The sequence below is a fragment of the Hyperolius riggenbachi genome, chromosome 1 (assembly GCF_040937935.1).
Source record: "Hyperolius riggenbachi isolate aHypRig1 chromosome 1, aHypRig1.pri, whole genome shotgun sequence".
NCBI classification, from domain to species: domain Eukaryota; kingdom Metazoa; phylum Chordata; class Amphibia; order Anura; family Hyperoliidae; genus Hyperolius; species Hyperolius riggenbachi.
In genome coordinates this window covers 409,127,073-409,146,407 of record NC_090646.1, presented here as the reverse complement: position 1 = coordinate 409,146,407, position 19,335 = coordinate 409,127,073, and the positions used below count along the sequence as shown (strand labels likewise).

Sequence of the window (19,335 nt, the reverse complement as noted above, 5' to 3'; positions counted from 1 at the left end):
CTGCAGCATCCCACTGCAACCCAAAAAATGACATATTACCCTGCAGCAAAGTGCGCTGACAGAATGATATACATAGCGCCATCCCCCTGCTCAGTGACTACTCCCTGCTGGGCAAGAAGTACATCACTGGGATTCCCTGAGATGCCCATCATATTCACGTCATTCCAGGCATGAGCCACAATGCCACTGCCAACCTTTTTAAAGGGTATGCGTCGCCCATTCCTTACAATACTTCTCCTGCCGAGGAAGTCTGCCAGTAAGGTTCTGTTGTCCCTGAGTTGGACTAGGCACTTCCATCACGATGAGACGTGGCAAGTGTGCTGAGTCCCATTGCCTTGCAATGCTGTTGCGTTCTCCTGCCATAAAACAGGGTAACACAATGCACACTTGCAAGTGTAAAACGGGCCTAAATGAGTACTAACAAAGCCCTAACAGAGATATTATGTGTGCTCCATTAGACATTTCCAGTGTCTCCACCCCCTTACTCTCTAGATTGTAAGCTCACAGGGGCAGGGACCTCTCCCTTGTGTATCCTGTTTCTGTGCATTTTATCAAATGAACATCCATCAGTATAGGTGAATGGTGAAGTTTTCCAAACTACACATTGATTGCATGTATCTGTACGTATATCACCAGTTGCCCTGATTGTACAGTGTGTTAAGCTGCTCATGTATCTATACTCCCCATTATTGTATTTTTCTGTACATTGTACAGCACTACAGAAGATATTGGTGCTCTATAAATAAAAAATAATAATTAGACACATTCACAAAGCCAATTTGTTGGAAATGTTAAGATGTCAGGGTGGTGGGAGGTTGGCGCAGGGATTGTTACACTAGGTTTACTTATGCTCATACAGCAGGGCCTGCATCTGTGTTCACTGTTCTGCAAAACATTCCATCAATACTGCCTAACATCTAATCACTAATGACTGGATACTGATCAGCAGAGAGAACTGTCCTACTTACACCCATTTGGCATTTATATGCACAATAGAGGTCATATCTGAAATAGGAAATAAAGTAGAAACAGCAACTGCACCTGTTCAGATATCTGTACTCACTTTCGAGCCTCTACTAGAGAACTGTTATTACAAAGAAACTCTATGAGCAAAACCTTTGCATCTCCTCTTTCCAGGTCTTATACCTGGGCTCAAATGTATAACCAGATAGGCAGTCCACCTTTTTAGTTCATAATACTAGGATAAAATTGCAGATATTGTTACAGTTCATAGTTGGACGTCAGCCATAGCCATGCATCAATGCATAGCATGCACTTTCCCTAACCTTTAGAGCAGCGCACACAATAAGGAGGGTGTGACCGAGCGACGACTTCAGAAATGGAAGCTGATATTTGCATATTGATTATTTGGCTCCTACAGCACTTATAAAGAAAATAGAAAGGTACTGTACATGCAGGTACCACTCAGTGCCCGCTATTACCTTTTATGTGTCAGTTTTAATACTTTACATACAAGACAAATTTACTGTAAGTGCTATAATACAGCAAACACCTGAATGCACAATTGATCGACACAATGAAATGAGCTGTATAGTTCAAACGCATTTATCAGGCTGATTCCAGTCATATGAAAATGTCACACTATTGGCTTTCTGGAAGTAATAAGCTTTATTCTCAGTCATCTCTGCCAGAATGGAAAATCATTTATGGGGTATTGTGTAAGATATCAACCTATCAGCTACAATATTGTATTAACCATATTATGAATCACATTTATGCCTTCTAGCCGCACACTGCAAATGGCAGAGGTTACATGAAGCACGAGGCATCCTCAACATACATTTAGAATCTAAAACTGAAATGGTCATGCAGGTGAGAGCAGAACTCCTGCCAATGATAATGGAGGGTACTAAAGCCTGAAGAGGAAGGACATACAGTTACTGGCATTTTATATAGAGTCCAGGGAAGACTCATCCAGTCTGTATTACAGATGCATTGGCAACAAACCAATTTGTGGACACATATATTAGAATTCACTCTTTGTCCAGTCCTGAATGCATGTAACATGTTGCATGTAACATCCAAGATCCAGTCAGAATTGAAAATATGGAAGAGTTCACACCTGTGTCAAGTACCGCCTTTCACGGCTACCACATGACTAGAGATGATGATAGCTGGCCTCATCTGAGAGTAGTGATGGAGGAAGGCATGAAAACAATTCTAGGGCTGTGATTAAAGGGAAAATCCGAGGCTCCAAGCCACGTGAGCACGATCATGAGCGGTGCGGCCGCATGCTCGTGCAGGTGCCGAAAATACAAGTAAGGTAAAACTCATCAACACTGCTATTAAAGACTTACATGAATTTACTGGAAGCAATTGTGTATTTATGCTTGCTAAAAGTATTACAACCATTTATAAAATGGAAGAGGTTAATGACTTTTCCATATGTGTGGTATGGTTTTTGTATGTTTCTCTGGGTACAAATGAAATAGCTTTAATACTATGATCTTTGCTTACTTCAGACAAATAATTGTCTTACCTGCTGTTGCACTGGCACCTGTTGCACAACCTGTGTGGGGACGGCTGCTTGACCTGCCACAGAAGTCTGTAACGTCACCGTTGAACCCGTGTCCGACACAGTCTCGGACGTCTGCATGGTAGGTTCTGCAAGTCAATTAAAAATCCAAAGTTAAAATATTTTCTTCAGGTTTATTATTTCAACAATTCTGCAATATGATAAAATGTATTTGTAAATAAAAAAAAATATCACTTATGATGGACAAAGCATTCTACATCACAAGTAGAATTCTAAACATGGATCAACAATTTAGGGTCTACACCCAAAACTCTCATCACAGATACCATGGATAAAAGTATTCCCTTCCCACCAACATCACAAGTTAAAACACAGTAAGTCTTTGTTCCCACTAGAGTGGAGAACGGAATTTTTTTTGTCCGTTCTTCGCCCACCACTACATGGATTTTATAAACAGGAGCTGTTCACACTTGTCACACTGCAATGGATCTGAGGGATCAGTTGTAGTAAGCGGACAGCACTTCTGTCCAGTCCATGATAATCTCGGGCAGGCTATGGTAGAGCGCATCCGCCCTGGACTCCAGTACAACCACGGTGGACCATCGGAGCAGACACTAAACCGTCCACTCCCACTGGCTGCATGTGCTAGTGGGAACCTAACACTATTAAAAAAAACAATATTTCAGAATGGCAGCATGGTATCACCATTAAGATCCCCATAAACACTAGATAGAGGCATACTCCAGAAATATTTTCCTGATAAATCTGATAAAAATTTTGCTCATCCTTGGTGTCTTTGTTGCATCTCTGATAAAGCCCCTCCTTGCCTGCTCTTGAGTTTTCATAAGTACCCCGGGTCTTGTGAAATATGTAGAGGTGCCATATACTTTCCATTTTGTTATAAATAATTTAATGCTGCTCAGGGGATCTTCAAATTGTTTTCTGAAACCCAACCAAATCTTATTTAGGAGAGTCACAGTAAAGAGGATGAATACATATGCACTAAAGAGAGAGAGAGAGAGAGAGAGAGAGAGAGAGAGTGTGTGTGTGTGTGTGTGTGTGTGTTTGTGTGTGTGTGTGTGTGTAATTTTGTTTTTATTGCGTCCATTTGGACTGGATTAAAAAATTTCAAATGAAAAGCTACTTAATTTTAGGTTAAAGGACAACCGAGGCGAACATAAACTAAACTAATGATTCTTCCTTTTCCTAAAAATGACTTTTTAAGATATTCCACAGTTTTTTTTATGTTTAAATTTACTTTTTAAGTTTTAACTGTTTAATTGTTTTTGTTCAATGACACACTCATTGAAGTATGCAAGAGCGAAAATGTATGAAATATTGACCCCTTTTATCTCTTTCCTGCTCTCAGAAGCCATTTTCTGCTAGGAAAGTGTTTTATAGTTGGAATTTCTTATCAGTGAATGTCACACTGTAGTCACTTCCGGTCTGTGTCAGGACTGAATCAGCCACTTACATATCTGATTTTTAACTCTTTCAGACAGAGAAAGAAAAAAAGGAACACAGCATAGTTATTTGTGTGCTAGGCACTGTACATACACATGTCTATCTCATCATGTCACATGTCACCTCAGGTATCCTTTAAGGATAGGTTAGCAACAGAACACAAGAAACAAAGAGAGGGCTAAATACCTTACAATAGATTACACATTGTTATCATTTCTTTTACTGTGCTTGTGAACCTAATGCTGGAAATACACCATGAGTTTTTTTTCGGCAGATAGATTGCTCAATAGATCTAATCTGATTTTTGATTGTTTTTTTCTGATAAATTCATATAGAAGTGATGAGAAAACAATAAAAAAAATGATCGAAATCAGATAACACCTTTCGGAAATTATTTATCGATCCATCTATCTGTGGAAAAACTCAATGTGTATTCCCAGTATTACTCACTTCCACCAGAGACACGGGTCCCTATTCAATTAACCTTTTCTCCTAGATGATAGTTTCACGCCATATTTGGGCCACTTGCAATTCACTTTTGGGGCCATATGCAATTCACTTTTTCTCTTGAGTTTTCTCCTAGGAAATAATTGTTCAACTTCTTTGTAAAATAATTACAAAAATGTAAAAAATATCACCCCTGGGCTCATATGCAATTAACTTTTTCACCAGGGTTTTCTCCTAGGTGATATTTTTACATATTTGATAGCACTCATTCACCAACTTTTTGGTACTTTTTCAATTGCAAAGTACTGAAAAGTTATTTTATGGGCAAGATGAAAAATATTTCCTAGGTGAAAACGCAGGAGAAAAAGGGTCTGATCCAATTCAAGTTTTCTCTAGGAGATGATTTTTCATCTTCTGTTTAAAATAACTTTTCAGCACCTTGCAGTCGAAAAACGACCAAAAAGTAGGTGAAAAAGTACTGTCAAAATTATTTTGAATATTTTCTTGCCTGCTGGTGGCTTGAAAGGTAATTTTTATAAAATGTGAAAATATCACCTAGTGGAAAAAGTGAATCGGATTGGACCCAAAGTGAATTAAATAAGGGTCACCATGATGTGAAAAATAAAAAGGCTTTTGCTGAGGACTCCTTGATGATGTGTTACTGAAGTTGTGACCATGGGCCTGATTCACAAAGCGGTGCTAACAGTTAGCACGCTGGTGAAAAGCCCTTTTTCACGCCTAAACTCAGTTTAGGCATGATAAGTTTAGGTGTGATAAGTTTAGGTGTGATAAGCTTAGGCATGATAAGTTTAAGCACCAACTGCGTTAGCACCGCAGTGCACAGCTGATCAAATGTTTTGCGCTAGCAAAGTCTGGTGCACTTCGCATAGAGTTTAATGGCGATGCTTTGCGTGCGGTACTTTGCTCGCTATCTACACTTATCTAAACTTATCACGCCTAAACTTATCACACCTAAACTTATCACGCCTAAACTGGCTTTTCACCAGCGTGGTGCAATGGTTATCATGCCTAAAGTCGCTAACTGGGTTAGCACCGCTTTGTGAATCAAGCCCCATGTCTTTGGCTCCATGTTTCATCTCAGAAAGTCAGGATTTGTGTAAACACTAAAGCAATGAAAAACACTTTACATGCAGCAAGCTCTAATGTTTACTAGCTCTTTAAATAAGTGTTCAGTTCTGAAAAGGAAGATTTATCCTACAGTGGCATATCTACAATAATCATGTCATCTGTTTACAGAAAGCACTGATTTCATACAAAGTGAAGCTAACTAAACAGTAATCCCTTGATGAGTCCCTGGAGAAAAGCTGTCATCCATTCTGGTTAAATATTCTCCTGGACATACTTCATAAGTGATCGATTCCGCAGGCAGGCATCACCGAGAATCAATTAGAATGCTAAAACATGTTCAGGGAGTACAACCCCTTTGCCAGCTTTCAGAAGCCAATCATTCAACCCTAATGGGCATGCTTGAGCATATTCACAATGCATTTTGGTTGATTTCCCAGATTTTCAGGCTGCCAATGTTGAACCTGAAACTGTGCTAAGAAATTAAAGTTTTTTTTGTTTTGTTTTGTTTCAACACAGAAATGGCCATGTCGTGTTTCAGCTGCTGGAACAGCTACAATTGCCGTGTGCTTATCCGAACAATCTTTATTGAGCAGATACACTAATCCGACCTGATAAGATAGTTACGCTTGCAGATTGCTTGTGATGCAGCCTTCATGTAAATGAGTGGCACGTTTATTGTAGGAAGTATGTGCAAAATTTCTATCTAACCATCCTTGCCTAATGTGGCTGTCAGGTGTGTCACGAACAACAGATGCTTGTATGACAAAAGACCTTTTTATTCTGGCTAATTAAGCAGTTGGACACACCCGCCTGTTAATGGTTCCGCTTTTGTACCGCCAGAACTGGCTGAATCATGCAAGATCTACAGCTAAATAGGCCACAGTTTAAAAGGAGGCTAATTAACCCCTAGAAGAAGGGAAACGACTACTGCGAAAACCCAGCTGCTCAATGAGACAAGATTAGCATTTTTTTTTCTAACTTGACAAGCAAAACCTTTAGAGAAGCAAACTATGTTCAAAATAAACATGCGTTCTTGTAGGCTCTAAGCATGTCTTTGTTAAGTGTCCTGAAGATTATTTAATACACTTAAACTCACAGCGGGGATGCAGAATTTACATACTAAACAAATTGGTTAAAATGTCTACCCTAATCAGTTATTGTAGAAAACACAGCAACGCATGTGTTCAAACAGAGATACACATTTCATCCTTATTCAGGGGGTTTTGTCCAAAATGAATTCTGTTGCTTCACCGCTTTGGCTTGCGAAGTTTGCTTTCACTACATATGCTTGATTGTCAGCTTACAATGCACTGAAAGCCCTGGCTTTAACAAGCTGTCTTCAAGTGCACTGGGGAATTCCTTTTACCCCGCTCCTTGAATAATCTGAAATTTAACAGGGAAAACCTAATCACTTGTTATTGTGGAAGAGGCACTGTTCTATACTCCCGGAACACTAACAAATAAATAGCCTTTGATTGTTACTGCTATGGGCTAGATTATATTAACAAGCATTGAAGGTACACTTCTGTCAAACTTAAAGAGTTTACATTTAAACGGACTCGTGGATGCATAGTGGAAGGACTACCTGATATTCATATAGTGAAGCTAGCAGCACTGTTAAAGTGGTATGAAACTCAGCATTTCCTCTTTGTTCTTAAAGATTCAGTGCTCCAGTGGAAAGCTTCGGGCTGCATCCGAAGAGGTGATAACATTATCTTTTGTTTACATTCCTTTGCTGGGTACATTTAGTAAACATTAACAAAGTGGCGAAATTGAGTTGAGAAGCAGAAAGAGCTGAGAAGTGATCACCAGACAAATGTTAATATATAAATATAGCAGCTATGCAATACAATGCAATGGCAGCTTTCAGAGCAGATAAACTGTGCTTTGAGAATTTGTAGGCAGACAATATTACTTGTGCACAAAATCAAATATGGTAACTGTATGGGTAATAAAAAGTAGGAAAACACATTTTTATTGAATGTTATGTCAGAGTTTTATCCCACTTTAACAAAATCCCTATAACTCCCATCATTTTTTTTTATTTAAAAGTTCCCAATCTAAAAAAAAAAAAAGCATGCTAATGTATGCTAGCTGGTTCCAAAACTATGCTATCACTCTGAGCTCACTGCAATCTTGCCCATACAATGGTGCTGAACAACACAGAATCATGTGAAAAGAGGCTGAAGTCCTAGAGAGAAGAGAAAAAGACTTTTGAAAAGGATCCCAAGTCTAGCCCCATGAACTTACACAAAACAGGGAAAACATATGTAAACTGGATGCATTAAACCACAGTGGCAATGTGTAAGCACATTGTAAGTGTAATTAGGGTGTAAGCACTAAACTGCATCAAGCAGAAAACCATGCACAAAATATAATGCATGATGAGTGGAGCGTACTTCTGCTCTACTCATTGGGCCAGATTTATCAAAGCATTTTTCTTCTTAACACACACACACACACACTTAATATAGGCATCACTTTTCTCATGGGGTAATTATGTTGCTTAATCAGGAGATAAAGTGATGTCAGCAAAAAAACGTTTAAACATGAGATAAAAAGGCATGAAAAGCACTAAGAAGCTTTAGTGAATCAAACTCCTATATCATGTGTGATTGTGGTTGTTTAACCTCTTGACGACCAGCTAACGCTGATTGGCGTAAACTGGTCGTCTGCGGGTTACCATGGAAACGGCCTTTCCATGTCAGTTCACGGAGGGTGTCTCCGTGAACAGCCGGAGAGCCGCCGATCGCGGCTCGCCGGCAAAATGTAAACAGGCAGGGAAGAAATCCCCGCTGTTTACATCATACGGCGCTGCTGCGCAGCAGGGCCGTAAGGCAGATCGGCGATCCCCGGCCTCTGATTGGCCGGGGATCGCCGGCATATGATAGGCTGAAGCCTATCCTTCAATGCGCAGGACGGAAATCCGTCCTGCCCAGCTCACAGGGAGAAGGAGAGGGAGGGAGCGGGAGAGACGGCGGAGAACGCTGCGGAGGGGGGCTTTGAAGAGCCCCCCCCCCGCTAAGCAAATGCAGCCGGCGGCGATCAGACCCCCCCAGCAGGACATCCCCCTAGTGGGGAAAAAAGGGGGTTAGTCTGATCGCCCTGCTGCTCTCCTGATCGGTGCTGCGGGCTGTAGAGCCCACGCAGCACCGATCAGTGAAAAATCCCCTGGTCGGCAAGTGGTTAAACCACATCTAAAGCGAGAGGAATAAGGAGGCTGACATATTTATTACCTTTTAAATAATGCACATTGCCTGGCTGTCCTGCAAATCCTCTGCCTTTAATAAGTTTAGCCATAGACCCTAAACAAGCATGTGGATAAGATGTTTCTAACTGAAGTGTTGCTGGATTAGACACATGCTTGTTTCAGGTGTATAATTCAGAATCTACTGTAGCCAAAGAGATCATCATGACTGCCAGGTAACTGGTGTTGCTTAAAAGCAAATAACTGTTTCGTCAGCCTCTATATGCTTCTCACTTCAGGTTCCCTTTAGGGATCTAAACTGGAAATAGAAAATGCTAATATTCCAAAAATATATGCCTGCCACACACCATGCATTCCTCTAATGTTATGAAAATTAATACTCCTGAATGGAAACGTGTTCCTTGTACTATTGATCAATCCACCACGTGGATGTTTGAAATTTGATTAAAATCAATAAGAACTAGCACTACTTAATAGCATGGTGGAGAGCAAAACCATCAATTCCAGTCAATTTGACTGACGTTTTCACCACATCCAACCATGCCCTGTTCAATCCAATTCCTCAAAAATGAGAGCTATTGATTGACTTCAAGGGAAATATCCAATATGTATGCAATTAGATCAAAATTATAAAACCTTGCTTGTACTAATCAAAACTATTGATCTCTAGTATGTCTCACTTTAAACTCGCCATAAAACTCTTCATAGAAAACAAAACAATTGATTTTGGTTGCAACAATCACACTGCACAGATGGCGGATGCACAGGAATGGCAACAATGGGTGTTTCCTGTATCATCCAGAGGAAATGATGAACACCAGGTTATTTTATTCTCTATGAAGAATATCAGGCAATACAAGGGTTGGTGTATGAAGAAAAGCAAATCCTGCAACAATCCTTTTTTGGTCTGACATCTAATCTACCTTAAGCTGGTCATACACTATTCAATTATCACTCAATTACGTTTTCAAATCATATTACAATTGATATAGCAAGCAATATATAACAACTGATTATTTTATGTCTGACTAAAGACCAACATTGTGGACTAACCTTTTGACCGATCTTAGTCCTTAATATGGATTGCAATATCCATTACAAATCTTTAAACCCACTTTAATTTACGATCGGTTAGACGTATTGTCAAACTGGGCAAAAGCACTGTACAGTGCTATGGCTTTAATCTCTTCAGGATGATATGTGGTGTAACTAAATGGACTGGGTAAAGACATAGGTAGGCTACACTGGAAGACTAGGTGTTTCCTACCACTGGTGATCACAGTTGCAATGTCCTTGTATTGTTTTTTGTTTGTGTTTGTTAAGCAACTGCCAAGACAAATTCCTTGTAGGTGCAAACTCACTTGGCGAAAATAAATTGATTCTGATTCTGATTCTGAAGAGCAACCATTGGAAGAACCACACAGTGCCAACTTTAAATATATACAGTGGGTTGCAAAAGTATTCGGCCCCCTTGAAGTTTTCCACATTTTGTCATATTACTGCCACAAACATGAATCAATTTTATTGGAATTCCACATGAAAGACCAACACAAAGTGGTGTACACATGAGAAGTGGAACGAAAATCATACATGATTCCAAACATTTTTTACAAATAAATAACTGCAAAGTGGTGTGTGCATAATTATTCGGCCCCCTTTGATCTGAGTGCAGTCAGTTGCCTATAGAAATTGCCTGATGAGTGCTAATGACTAAATAGAGTGCACCTGTGTGTAATCTAATGTCAGTACAAATACAGCTGCTCTGTGAGGGCCTCAAAGGTTGTCTAAGAGAATATTGGGAGCAACAACACCGTGAAGTCCAAAGAACACACAAGACAGGTCAGGAATCAAGTTATTGAGAAATTTAAAGCAGGCTTAGGCTACAAAAAGATTTCCAAAGCCTTGAACATCCCACGGAGCACTGTTCAAGCGATCATTCAGAAATGGAAGGAGTGTGGCACAACTGTAAACCTTCCAAGACAAGGCCATCCACCTAAACTCACAGGCCGAACAAGGAGAGCGCTGATCAGAAATGCAATCAAGAGGCCCATGGTGACTCTGGACAAGCTGCAGAGATCTACAGCTCAGGTGGGAGACTCTGTCCATAGGACAGCTATTAGTCATGCACTGTACAAAGTTGGCCTTTATGGAAGAGTGGCAAGAAAAAAGGCAGTGTTAACAGAAAGCATAAGAAGTCCCATTTGCAGTTTGCCACAAGCCATGTGGGGGACACAGCAACCATGTGGAAGAAGGTGCTCTGGTCAGATGAGAACAAAATGGAACTTTTTGGCCAAAATGCAAAACGCTATGTGTGGCAGAAAGCTAACACTGCACATCACTCTGAACACACCATCCCCACTGTCAAATATGGTGGTGGCAGCATCATGCTCGGGGGGTGCATCTCTTCAGCAGGGACAGGGAAGCTGGTCAGAGTTGATGGGAAGATGGATGGAGCCAAATACAGGGCAAACTTGGAAGAAAACCTCTTGGAGACTGCAAAAGACTTGAGACTGGGGCGGAGGTTCACCTTCCAGCAGGACAATGACCCTAAACATAAAGCCAGGGCAACAATGGAATGGTTTAAAACAAAACATATCTATGTGTTAGAATGGCCCAGTCAAAGTCCAGATCTAAATCCAATCGAGAATCTGTGGCAAGATCTGAAAACTGCTGTTCACAAACGCTGTCCATCTAATCTGACTGAGCTGGAGCTGTTTTGCAAAGAAGAATGGGCAAGGATTTCAGTCTCTAGATGTGAAAAGCTGGTAGAGACATACCCTAAAAGACTGGCAGCTGTAATTGCAGCAAAAGGTGGTTCTACAAAGTATTGACTCAGGGGACCGAATAATTATGCACATCCCACTTTGCAGTTATTTATTTGTAAAAAATGTTTGGAATGATGTATGATTTTCGATCCACTTCTCACATGTACACCACTTTGTATTGGTCTTTCACGTGGAATTCCAATAAAATTGATGCATGTTTGTGGCAGTAATGTGACAAAATGTGGAAAACTTCAAGGGGGCAAACCACTGTACTTTTGCTTTGGAACAGATCAGACTGTGGCCCCTTCTTCAATTATCTTTTCTTCTGAATTTTTCTGTTGTCAGACCACTTATGGGACCATCAAGAACAGTACATATAGGTTTGGTAAGGAAGATCAGAACAGCTGGCACTCAATACCACTGGCAAACACATGTTCGGAGGGTCATTTAGTTTGAACTGTGCTCAGTGTTCCCCAACCCTGTCCTCAGGGCCCACCAACAGTGTATGTTTTGCAGAAACCACAAACATGCACAGGTGAGCTAATTAGTGTCTCAGCAGAGATGATAAACTACCTCTGTGGATTTCCACAAAACATGCACTGTTGGTGGGTCTTGAGGACAGAGTTGGGGAACACTGCTCAACAACTAAAAGCAACACATCCACAATTCTCCAGAAGGAAAACAAGATGGTAGCTGATTTGGAAGGAAGGTAGAAGGTGTAAAGCTAAGAAAAAAAGCTGTTCCCAAAATTCCACATTCCCTTTTATTTTTGTCTACTTCCCAATGTCCAACATTGCTTCACAGGACTTAAGTTTAGGGAGCTCTAGCTCACTAACTAAAGCTTGTGGCCACTGGCACAAAATAAATTAACTGCACTGCTTTTTGGAATGTTATTGAAATGTGATCCCTCATATCTGATCTGACTAGGTATGCCCTTTAAAACATCTGCTCTCTTGATGGATTTTTTGCCGTCCCCACTGTCAGGCAGTAGCAGCCCAGCTTCAGACCTCCGACCAGCCGGCAACCACTAGGCGGGCGCTAGGACCTAGCGGACACCGCACTGATATGCGGAAGTGACATCACTTCCGCATATACAGAGTGGTGTTCACCGAGGTCGGTGCGCCCGCTCTAACTGGTCGCCGGCTGATACTGAGGTCTGAAGCTGGGCTGCTGGTGAGTGAAGGGCACCTGTCGCTATCTAAGCTAGGGGGTCACTGTCACTATCTAAGCTGGGGGTCGCTGTCACTATCTAAGCTGGGGGTCGCTGTCACTATCTAACCTGGGGGGTCCCTGTCACTATCTAACCTGGGGGGTCCCTGTCACTATCTAACCTGGGGGGTCCCTGTCACTATCTAACCTGGGGGTCTCTGTCACTATCTAAACTGGGCGTTCCGGTCACTACCTGCACTGGGGGGCATGTCACTACACACTGGGGGTCGCCAGTCACTACCTGAACTGGGGGCTCCTGTCACTACCTGAACTGGGGGCTCCTGTCACTACCTGAACTGGGGGCTCCTGTCACTACCTGAACTGGGGGCTCCTTTCACTACCTGAACTGGGGGCTCCTGTCACTACCTGAACTGGGGGCTTCTGTCACTACCTAAACTGGGGGCTCCTGTCACTACCTTAACTGGGGGGCACCTGTCACTACATACACTGGGGGCTCCTGTCACTACCTAAACTGCGGGATACCTGTCACTAACTGAACTGGGGGGCTCCAGTCACTAATTGAGCTGGGGGGCTCCTGTAACTACCTAAACTGGGGGGCTCCTGTAACTACCTAAACTGGGGGGCTCCTGGCACTACCTAAACTAGGGGGCACCTCTCACTACCTAAACTATCTAGGCCAGCCAGCCCAACATAACCACCAGCCAACCAGCCCAGAATTACTGGCAAAAAGGCCACAGCATCAGCACCAGTCAGGCCAGCATTTACTTCAACCAGCCAAGCACAGCCGCAGCATCACCACCAGTCAGGCCACAGCATCACTGCCAGGCCTTTCAGCCCACACATCATCCCCAACCCAGACAAAAATAGTATTGCCAGCCAGGCACAGCAGCCAGTAGAGGAGAATTCAGAAGCCAGGTGAGAGGTGTCTACCATATTATGGGGGCATTCTGCCCATTTCTGTGAAATGCTGTCTATTTATGTGCCTCATGACTGCTGAATGTGTCTTGTTGGGGGACTCATGGTTACTGGATTTGTCTTGTTGGTGGCCTCATGATTGCTGAATTTGTCTTGTTGGGGGCCTCGTGATTTGTTGGGGGCCTCAAGATTGCTGAATTTGTCTTGCTGGGGGCCTCATGATTGCTGAATTTGTCTTGTTGGGGGCCTCATGATTTGTTGGGGGCCTCAAGATTGCTGAATTTGTCTTGTTGGGGGCCTCATGATTACTAACTGCGAGACTATGGGAAAAGCTGAATCATCATCATCATCATCATCATATGAGACAATAGCATTAAACCTACTTTTTTTTTAGCTTTTTAAAACAAAAAATAAAACTGGGGGGTTCTAAAAAAAATAATACATTTTTCAGGAGTAGGATGGATGAAATTGTTTATCTTCACAGTTTATTTTCAACTTGGATTTTCCATAATGTTCATGTATGAGTTAAAATGTTTGTATTTAGTTTAAATTGCTGTTGGCACTTTGCGATAGATAAGTGACTTTTCGCCACCACTGTCCTAATCTAATGTCCCACCATTGCTAAACTTGTCTCCACCCGTGACCACACCCACTTTTTGGTCTATGACCACACACATTTTTCTCGCAACGTAGCCCCAATTACGGGGGGTGGGGGGGGGGGGTGACTGTGGATAATCAGCACCGGGTGCCAAATACCCTAGGTACGCCACTGTACAGTACTATATGAAAATATATGCTCTCTCATCATCAGCACACTTGTATAGATTGCCCATATATATTGCTGTTTTTACGGTTTGTTGTTTTGTTTTCATGAGCACATTCTGTTTATACTGCAGACCTGAACTCATCTCATTATGTGGTGTCACTCTTTGTCATGTCAACCTCACTGGGGATATGGGTGTACTTTTTTTGTGCTGCTTTTCTATTGGCCCAGGTGAGTCTGGCTTGGATTGGACAAAAGTCCTGCACTCGGGATTTGACGATGGTCCACGAGCTTACCCAGAAGGGGCATTCTTCAGTCACTGTGGCATTCAGCGAAGTTGGCCAACTACCGTGAGTATGGTTCTAATGGTAAGTAGTCTGTTATTGGCCTCTGATGAAGTGAGGAGACCTGTGAAAAAGCTGTCCGGCCAACTTTTGTCACCCACAGTGTATGTAATAGTAATTGAAAATAATGAAATAAAATGTAATTCTTTTTCCAGAGGACCTGCATTCAAGTCTTTGCAAGTGTTGGAACCGGTGCCGACTCTATCCTTCTGGAGAATTGAGCACATATAGGTGGTTGTTGGTAGCATTTGTTTGGAGTAGCAGTTTCTAAGTGTAAGGCCTCGTTCACATAGGAGGCTGAAAGCAATGGATTCACTGTGAGCTGTGCCAGTGAATTGGCTGGGCAGTTGAGAAGTGACCACCATATTGGTTTACACTACACTCAGATATGACTTAACATGGTGGCTATGCTCAATTATGTACCAACACGGTAGCCTCAGCCATGGTCAGATGCTAAGGAAGGGGGGTTCCCACTGTGTAACTGCACCACATGCCAAACATTGACATGCGAGGGGTCACAAATGCTGCCATTCGGTTGCATTAAATTGCAACCAAAAGGGGCTTGGTGAATGGAGGGTGGGAGGTTGAACTGCTCAACAAATGCATAGTTCAGCTGTCCATCAAAAGAGACCCTTGAAAGTTGCTATAAGGAGGAACTCAGAAATGGACCAATCGAATCCCGCCATGGTATATGGTTTATTTCCAAGCTGCATACATTTGCTTCTCATTAACAATCCCTATTTAAGAGCTGACCAAGAAGACAGCAGGACATTTTCAATCATTGAAAGATGGGCATAATTCTAAATACCTGTGAACATTTTTGGCCGTAGAAGGCATTATATAACTGTAAAATACACTTATAAAAGCTTATGTTACAGTGTAACAGTCACATATGTGTCTTCACGGTGCTTGTAATGTGCAGATGTCAGGCATGCTTTAATTTTAAATGTTGATACCTTAATAACTGCACTTTGTACCAAATGGATTTCAGTAATCATGTTCCTGCTAGCATCAAATACCTCCATCCAAATAATGATTTAATCCTACACATGACTAAATCTACATGTCACTGCCCCCTTTTAACATTATAGAAAAACATATTTCAATGCATTCACTTTGAATAAAGAGAATGGATGAAATGTTTAGGTATTCATTCCCATGACTGGAAATACTATCTCCCAGGAGAGTTAAATGACATCCACAGCCTTATTCATCTTGTCACAAGGTTAAGCTGTAATGTGCCTAGATCTCCATTTAATGTAGGCAACATATGAAAAACACTGCTTCTCCAGAGTGCGCTGGAGCCATTATGCAGCTCTTTATAGGATGAATATTTTAGCAGTTAAGATCCTTGCATTTACTTCACTTTGGCAGCAGATAAATAGATAGCTAGACAGTAAGATAGATGCACAAGGTGGCCCAAATAGCTTGCAGCATTTTAAGTGTTGTGTTCAGAAGTCAATGAACTAGGTTTATTTATAGGCTTCAGCAGCTCTCTCTACGTTGAGCAGCACTTTTTTCCATGTCTCCAGCATGCATCAACAGGGACCAACCACACACAGCAGTACAGATCAACTTATAAGAAATGCAAGTAGCACAGTGCCATCTATAGGTCAGATGTATGAACACCACATTAGGTAGGTCACAGGACAACAGACCTCCTAGAGTCTCAGCCTGAGCCCACAGTATTCCAATTTTACTTACCATTTTTTCAAATACTACACATTGCACCTTTGTTAAGTCCCTTCTAATACTTAATTGTCCATCTGAATTAGTACAATCAAAAAAGGGCAGCAATTCCCAGTTAAATATTTTACCAATCAAATACTAGGTGCTTTAGTAGATAAAAACGGCTGGAATTTCACACTTCCAACAATTATTACCACATTGTTACAATTGAGCTATATAAATGAACATATCACAATGCACTGTGCAAAATATTGATTAAAAAAAGTCCTCCACCAGGGTGTGGCCAGTTTTTCTACACTAAAATGCATAAGGTGCTAGATCATTATTGATGATGCTAATTTGGATGTCTATAGATGAAATTGTGATTGTGCATGGAGGTAATTTTAATTGATTAGGTAAGGGTGAAGAGCAAAGGGAGACTATAAACTGTACAACACTGATCAGTACAGAGCTAGTGGGCACTGATCGATTTTTATCAAAATTCTGCTGAAATGTGATTGAGCTCCAATGACGCACAGTGGCATAATTATCTATTACCCAACCAATTAGCAATTGGTGAGTCAGGCAACTTTCTCATGGGAGGCGGAAGGAAGTGAATTAATGGCCTGTCAGCTGCCCTCGTACACTGTCGAGGACGCATGTGGGGTTAAAACGCTAAAATTTGGCTGCATAAAATTGCATACTTAAAGGGAAGGTCCAAGCAAACAAAAAAAAATGAGTTTCACTTACCTGGGGCTTCTACCAGCCCCATGTAGCCATCCTGTGCCCTCATAGTCACTCACTGCTGCTCCAGTCCCCCGCTGGCAGCTTTCTGACCTCGGAGGTCAGGGCCGCATTGCGTACATTTTTACGCATTCCCGCTAGTGCAGGAACATTAACATATACATTTTTACGCGTTAGTGGTGCAACGCATACATTTTTGTTCCTGCACTAGCTGGAATGCGTAAAAATGTATGCAATGCGGCCCTGACCTCCGAGGTCAGAAAGCTGCCAGCGGGGGACTGGAGCAGCAGTGAGTGACTACGAGGGCACAGGATGGCTACATGGGGCTGGTAGAAGCCCCAGGTAAGTGAAACTCATTTTTTTTTTTTGCTTGGACCTTCCCTTTAAGGCATTCATAGGCAGCAGCCAGGAGGATGAACTGCCCGACCAACATGCATTTCAGCCTCCCGAGTGAAAAGGGCTACCTAATTGTTTGAAGGATCAGGCTGCTATCATATCGCAGATGGATATTTTTACTGGTACTCATAAAACTAGTTAAGGTTACAACTAGCATAACAGCAGCTCCACAGTTAGGCCAGAGGGCTGTGGGGACTTGCTTCTACTTCCTCCCAACTTGCAGAGTAATGCAGGGAGTGCTGTAATGTTTTCCTGTTCCACACTGCATTGAACCTTCTCTTCCTCCGAGCAGCCACACACTCTAAGTTGCCATCCTCTGACGACCAAAGCATGTTACATGGTCGGGAGCCGGAGGAAGGCAGCATAAAGCAAGTGTCTGCTAGGAGGAAGAAACCTGATGTAGCGTGAAACAGGTAAATATCACAATGCTCCTGTGCTAATCTGCAAGGGGGCCAAATGATAAATATATGTTGCAGTGCCACACGTGCTGGGCACTGGGTGATGGAGCTAATAAAAATTTTGGTAATTTAAATTACCAATATTTCACTATACACTTACTTGGCACTCATTCTCACACTTAACCCACCCTTCCCCCAGTTAATGCCTAACAATAACCCACCCCTCCTACTGCCTAATACTAAATTTCCTTCTAATGTCTAACACTAAGTGTCCAAATGACTGCTGTTTATAGCTGATCATCTACAAAGTGATGCTATGACTGGTCAATACACATGGGGAGGCGGTGTTTCAGGAGAAGACATGATCATCTTGCAGAAGCCCAAGCGGATAGTGTTATGCCACTGAAGGGTACAAAAAGTTTTTTAAAAAGTTAAGCTTTAACCAATCGACACTCAGGCAAGTGTCCCAAGCAGCCATATTATCAAACTAAAGTGTTGCAAGAAAATTCCGCACAGTCCTTAGATAGATAACCTTAGGATGGAAGCTAATAATGTGCAGTCATCAGATACCACAAAGGATACAACTTAATAAAATAAAATATACAGTATATAGATTTGTTTGTTTTCAAGAATATTAACCAAAGAGACTTTAACAGGTGAAGAAGAGGAGTGTTGCATTCAGTTTGGAATTCACCTTATACACAAGAGCGATTTCAAGAACTACTAATGTAAGAGAACTACTGTATTGCTATTTTATACAGTACAAAACAAAGCCTTTATCTCACAAGTCTTGGCACTGAAAATATCAAGACTTGTAATTAAAATGTCTTTATTCTAGCAATGCAATGTAGGTCTGGTTCTCAGCTATTTTATAATAATTTGACTCTCACCTCAGCAGGAGATTAACAAACTCAAAGTAATTAAATTCTAGCTAAAGACCCTTTCTTTAGTCCAAACAGAAGAAGAGTGGAGGGGGCTGGGGAGCCTACTGCTTCCAAAACACTGGGAGGTAGACAAATACACTAAAGTGATGACAGCCCCTACGCATCTGCCACTACAGTCCAAAATTGAACTGTAGATAAAACATTCATTTTAGTTATTTACACAGTAGAAAAGGGATGCAATTTTTCAGATTTTTATTGCTGTCTGTGTCACTGTTTCATCACTTCTTGTCCCAGTGAAATATGTAAAGAAAGGGCAGGAGGCTAGGTTATAGCCCTAAAACAGGGACCGAGACAGCAATAAAGAAAGTGAGAGAGAATGATTTCAAATCCTGTATATATTTCCTCCACTTAAACCACTGTTCCAAGATCCACCAATATATACATTCCAGCAGCATCGCTGTACATAATTGATATTGCTTTTAAATAAAAACATATTTTATATACATCATTATATACATCATTTGTTTCAGAGACCTAAGGGTCACTTTTATCTTTTGCAATGGCCGTAGCTGTCCGTTAACCC

At 41.6% G+C, this 19,335-nt stretch overlaps 1 protein-coding gene across 6 annotated transcripts in view; it reads right to left on the bottom strand.

The window, feature by feature from the left end:
- The window catches only part of RFX3 (regulatory factor X3), a 367,918-nt gene that overhangs the window by 140,930 nt on the left and 207,653 nt on the right, over nt 1-19,335 (bottom strand). For all 6 annotated transcript variants that reach the window (XM_068271397.1, XM_068271398.1, XM_068271396.1 and 3 more), the window contains one exon: nt 2,501-2,625. In XM_068271397.1, the coding sequence (XP_068127498.1) occupies nt 2,501-2,625 (125 nt within the window). The remainder of the gene's footprint in view (nt 1-2,500; nt 2,626-19,335) is intronic.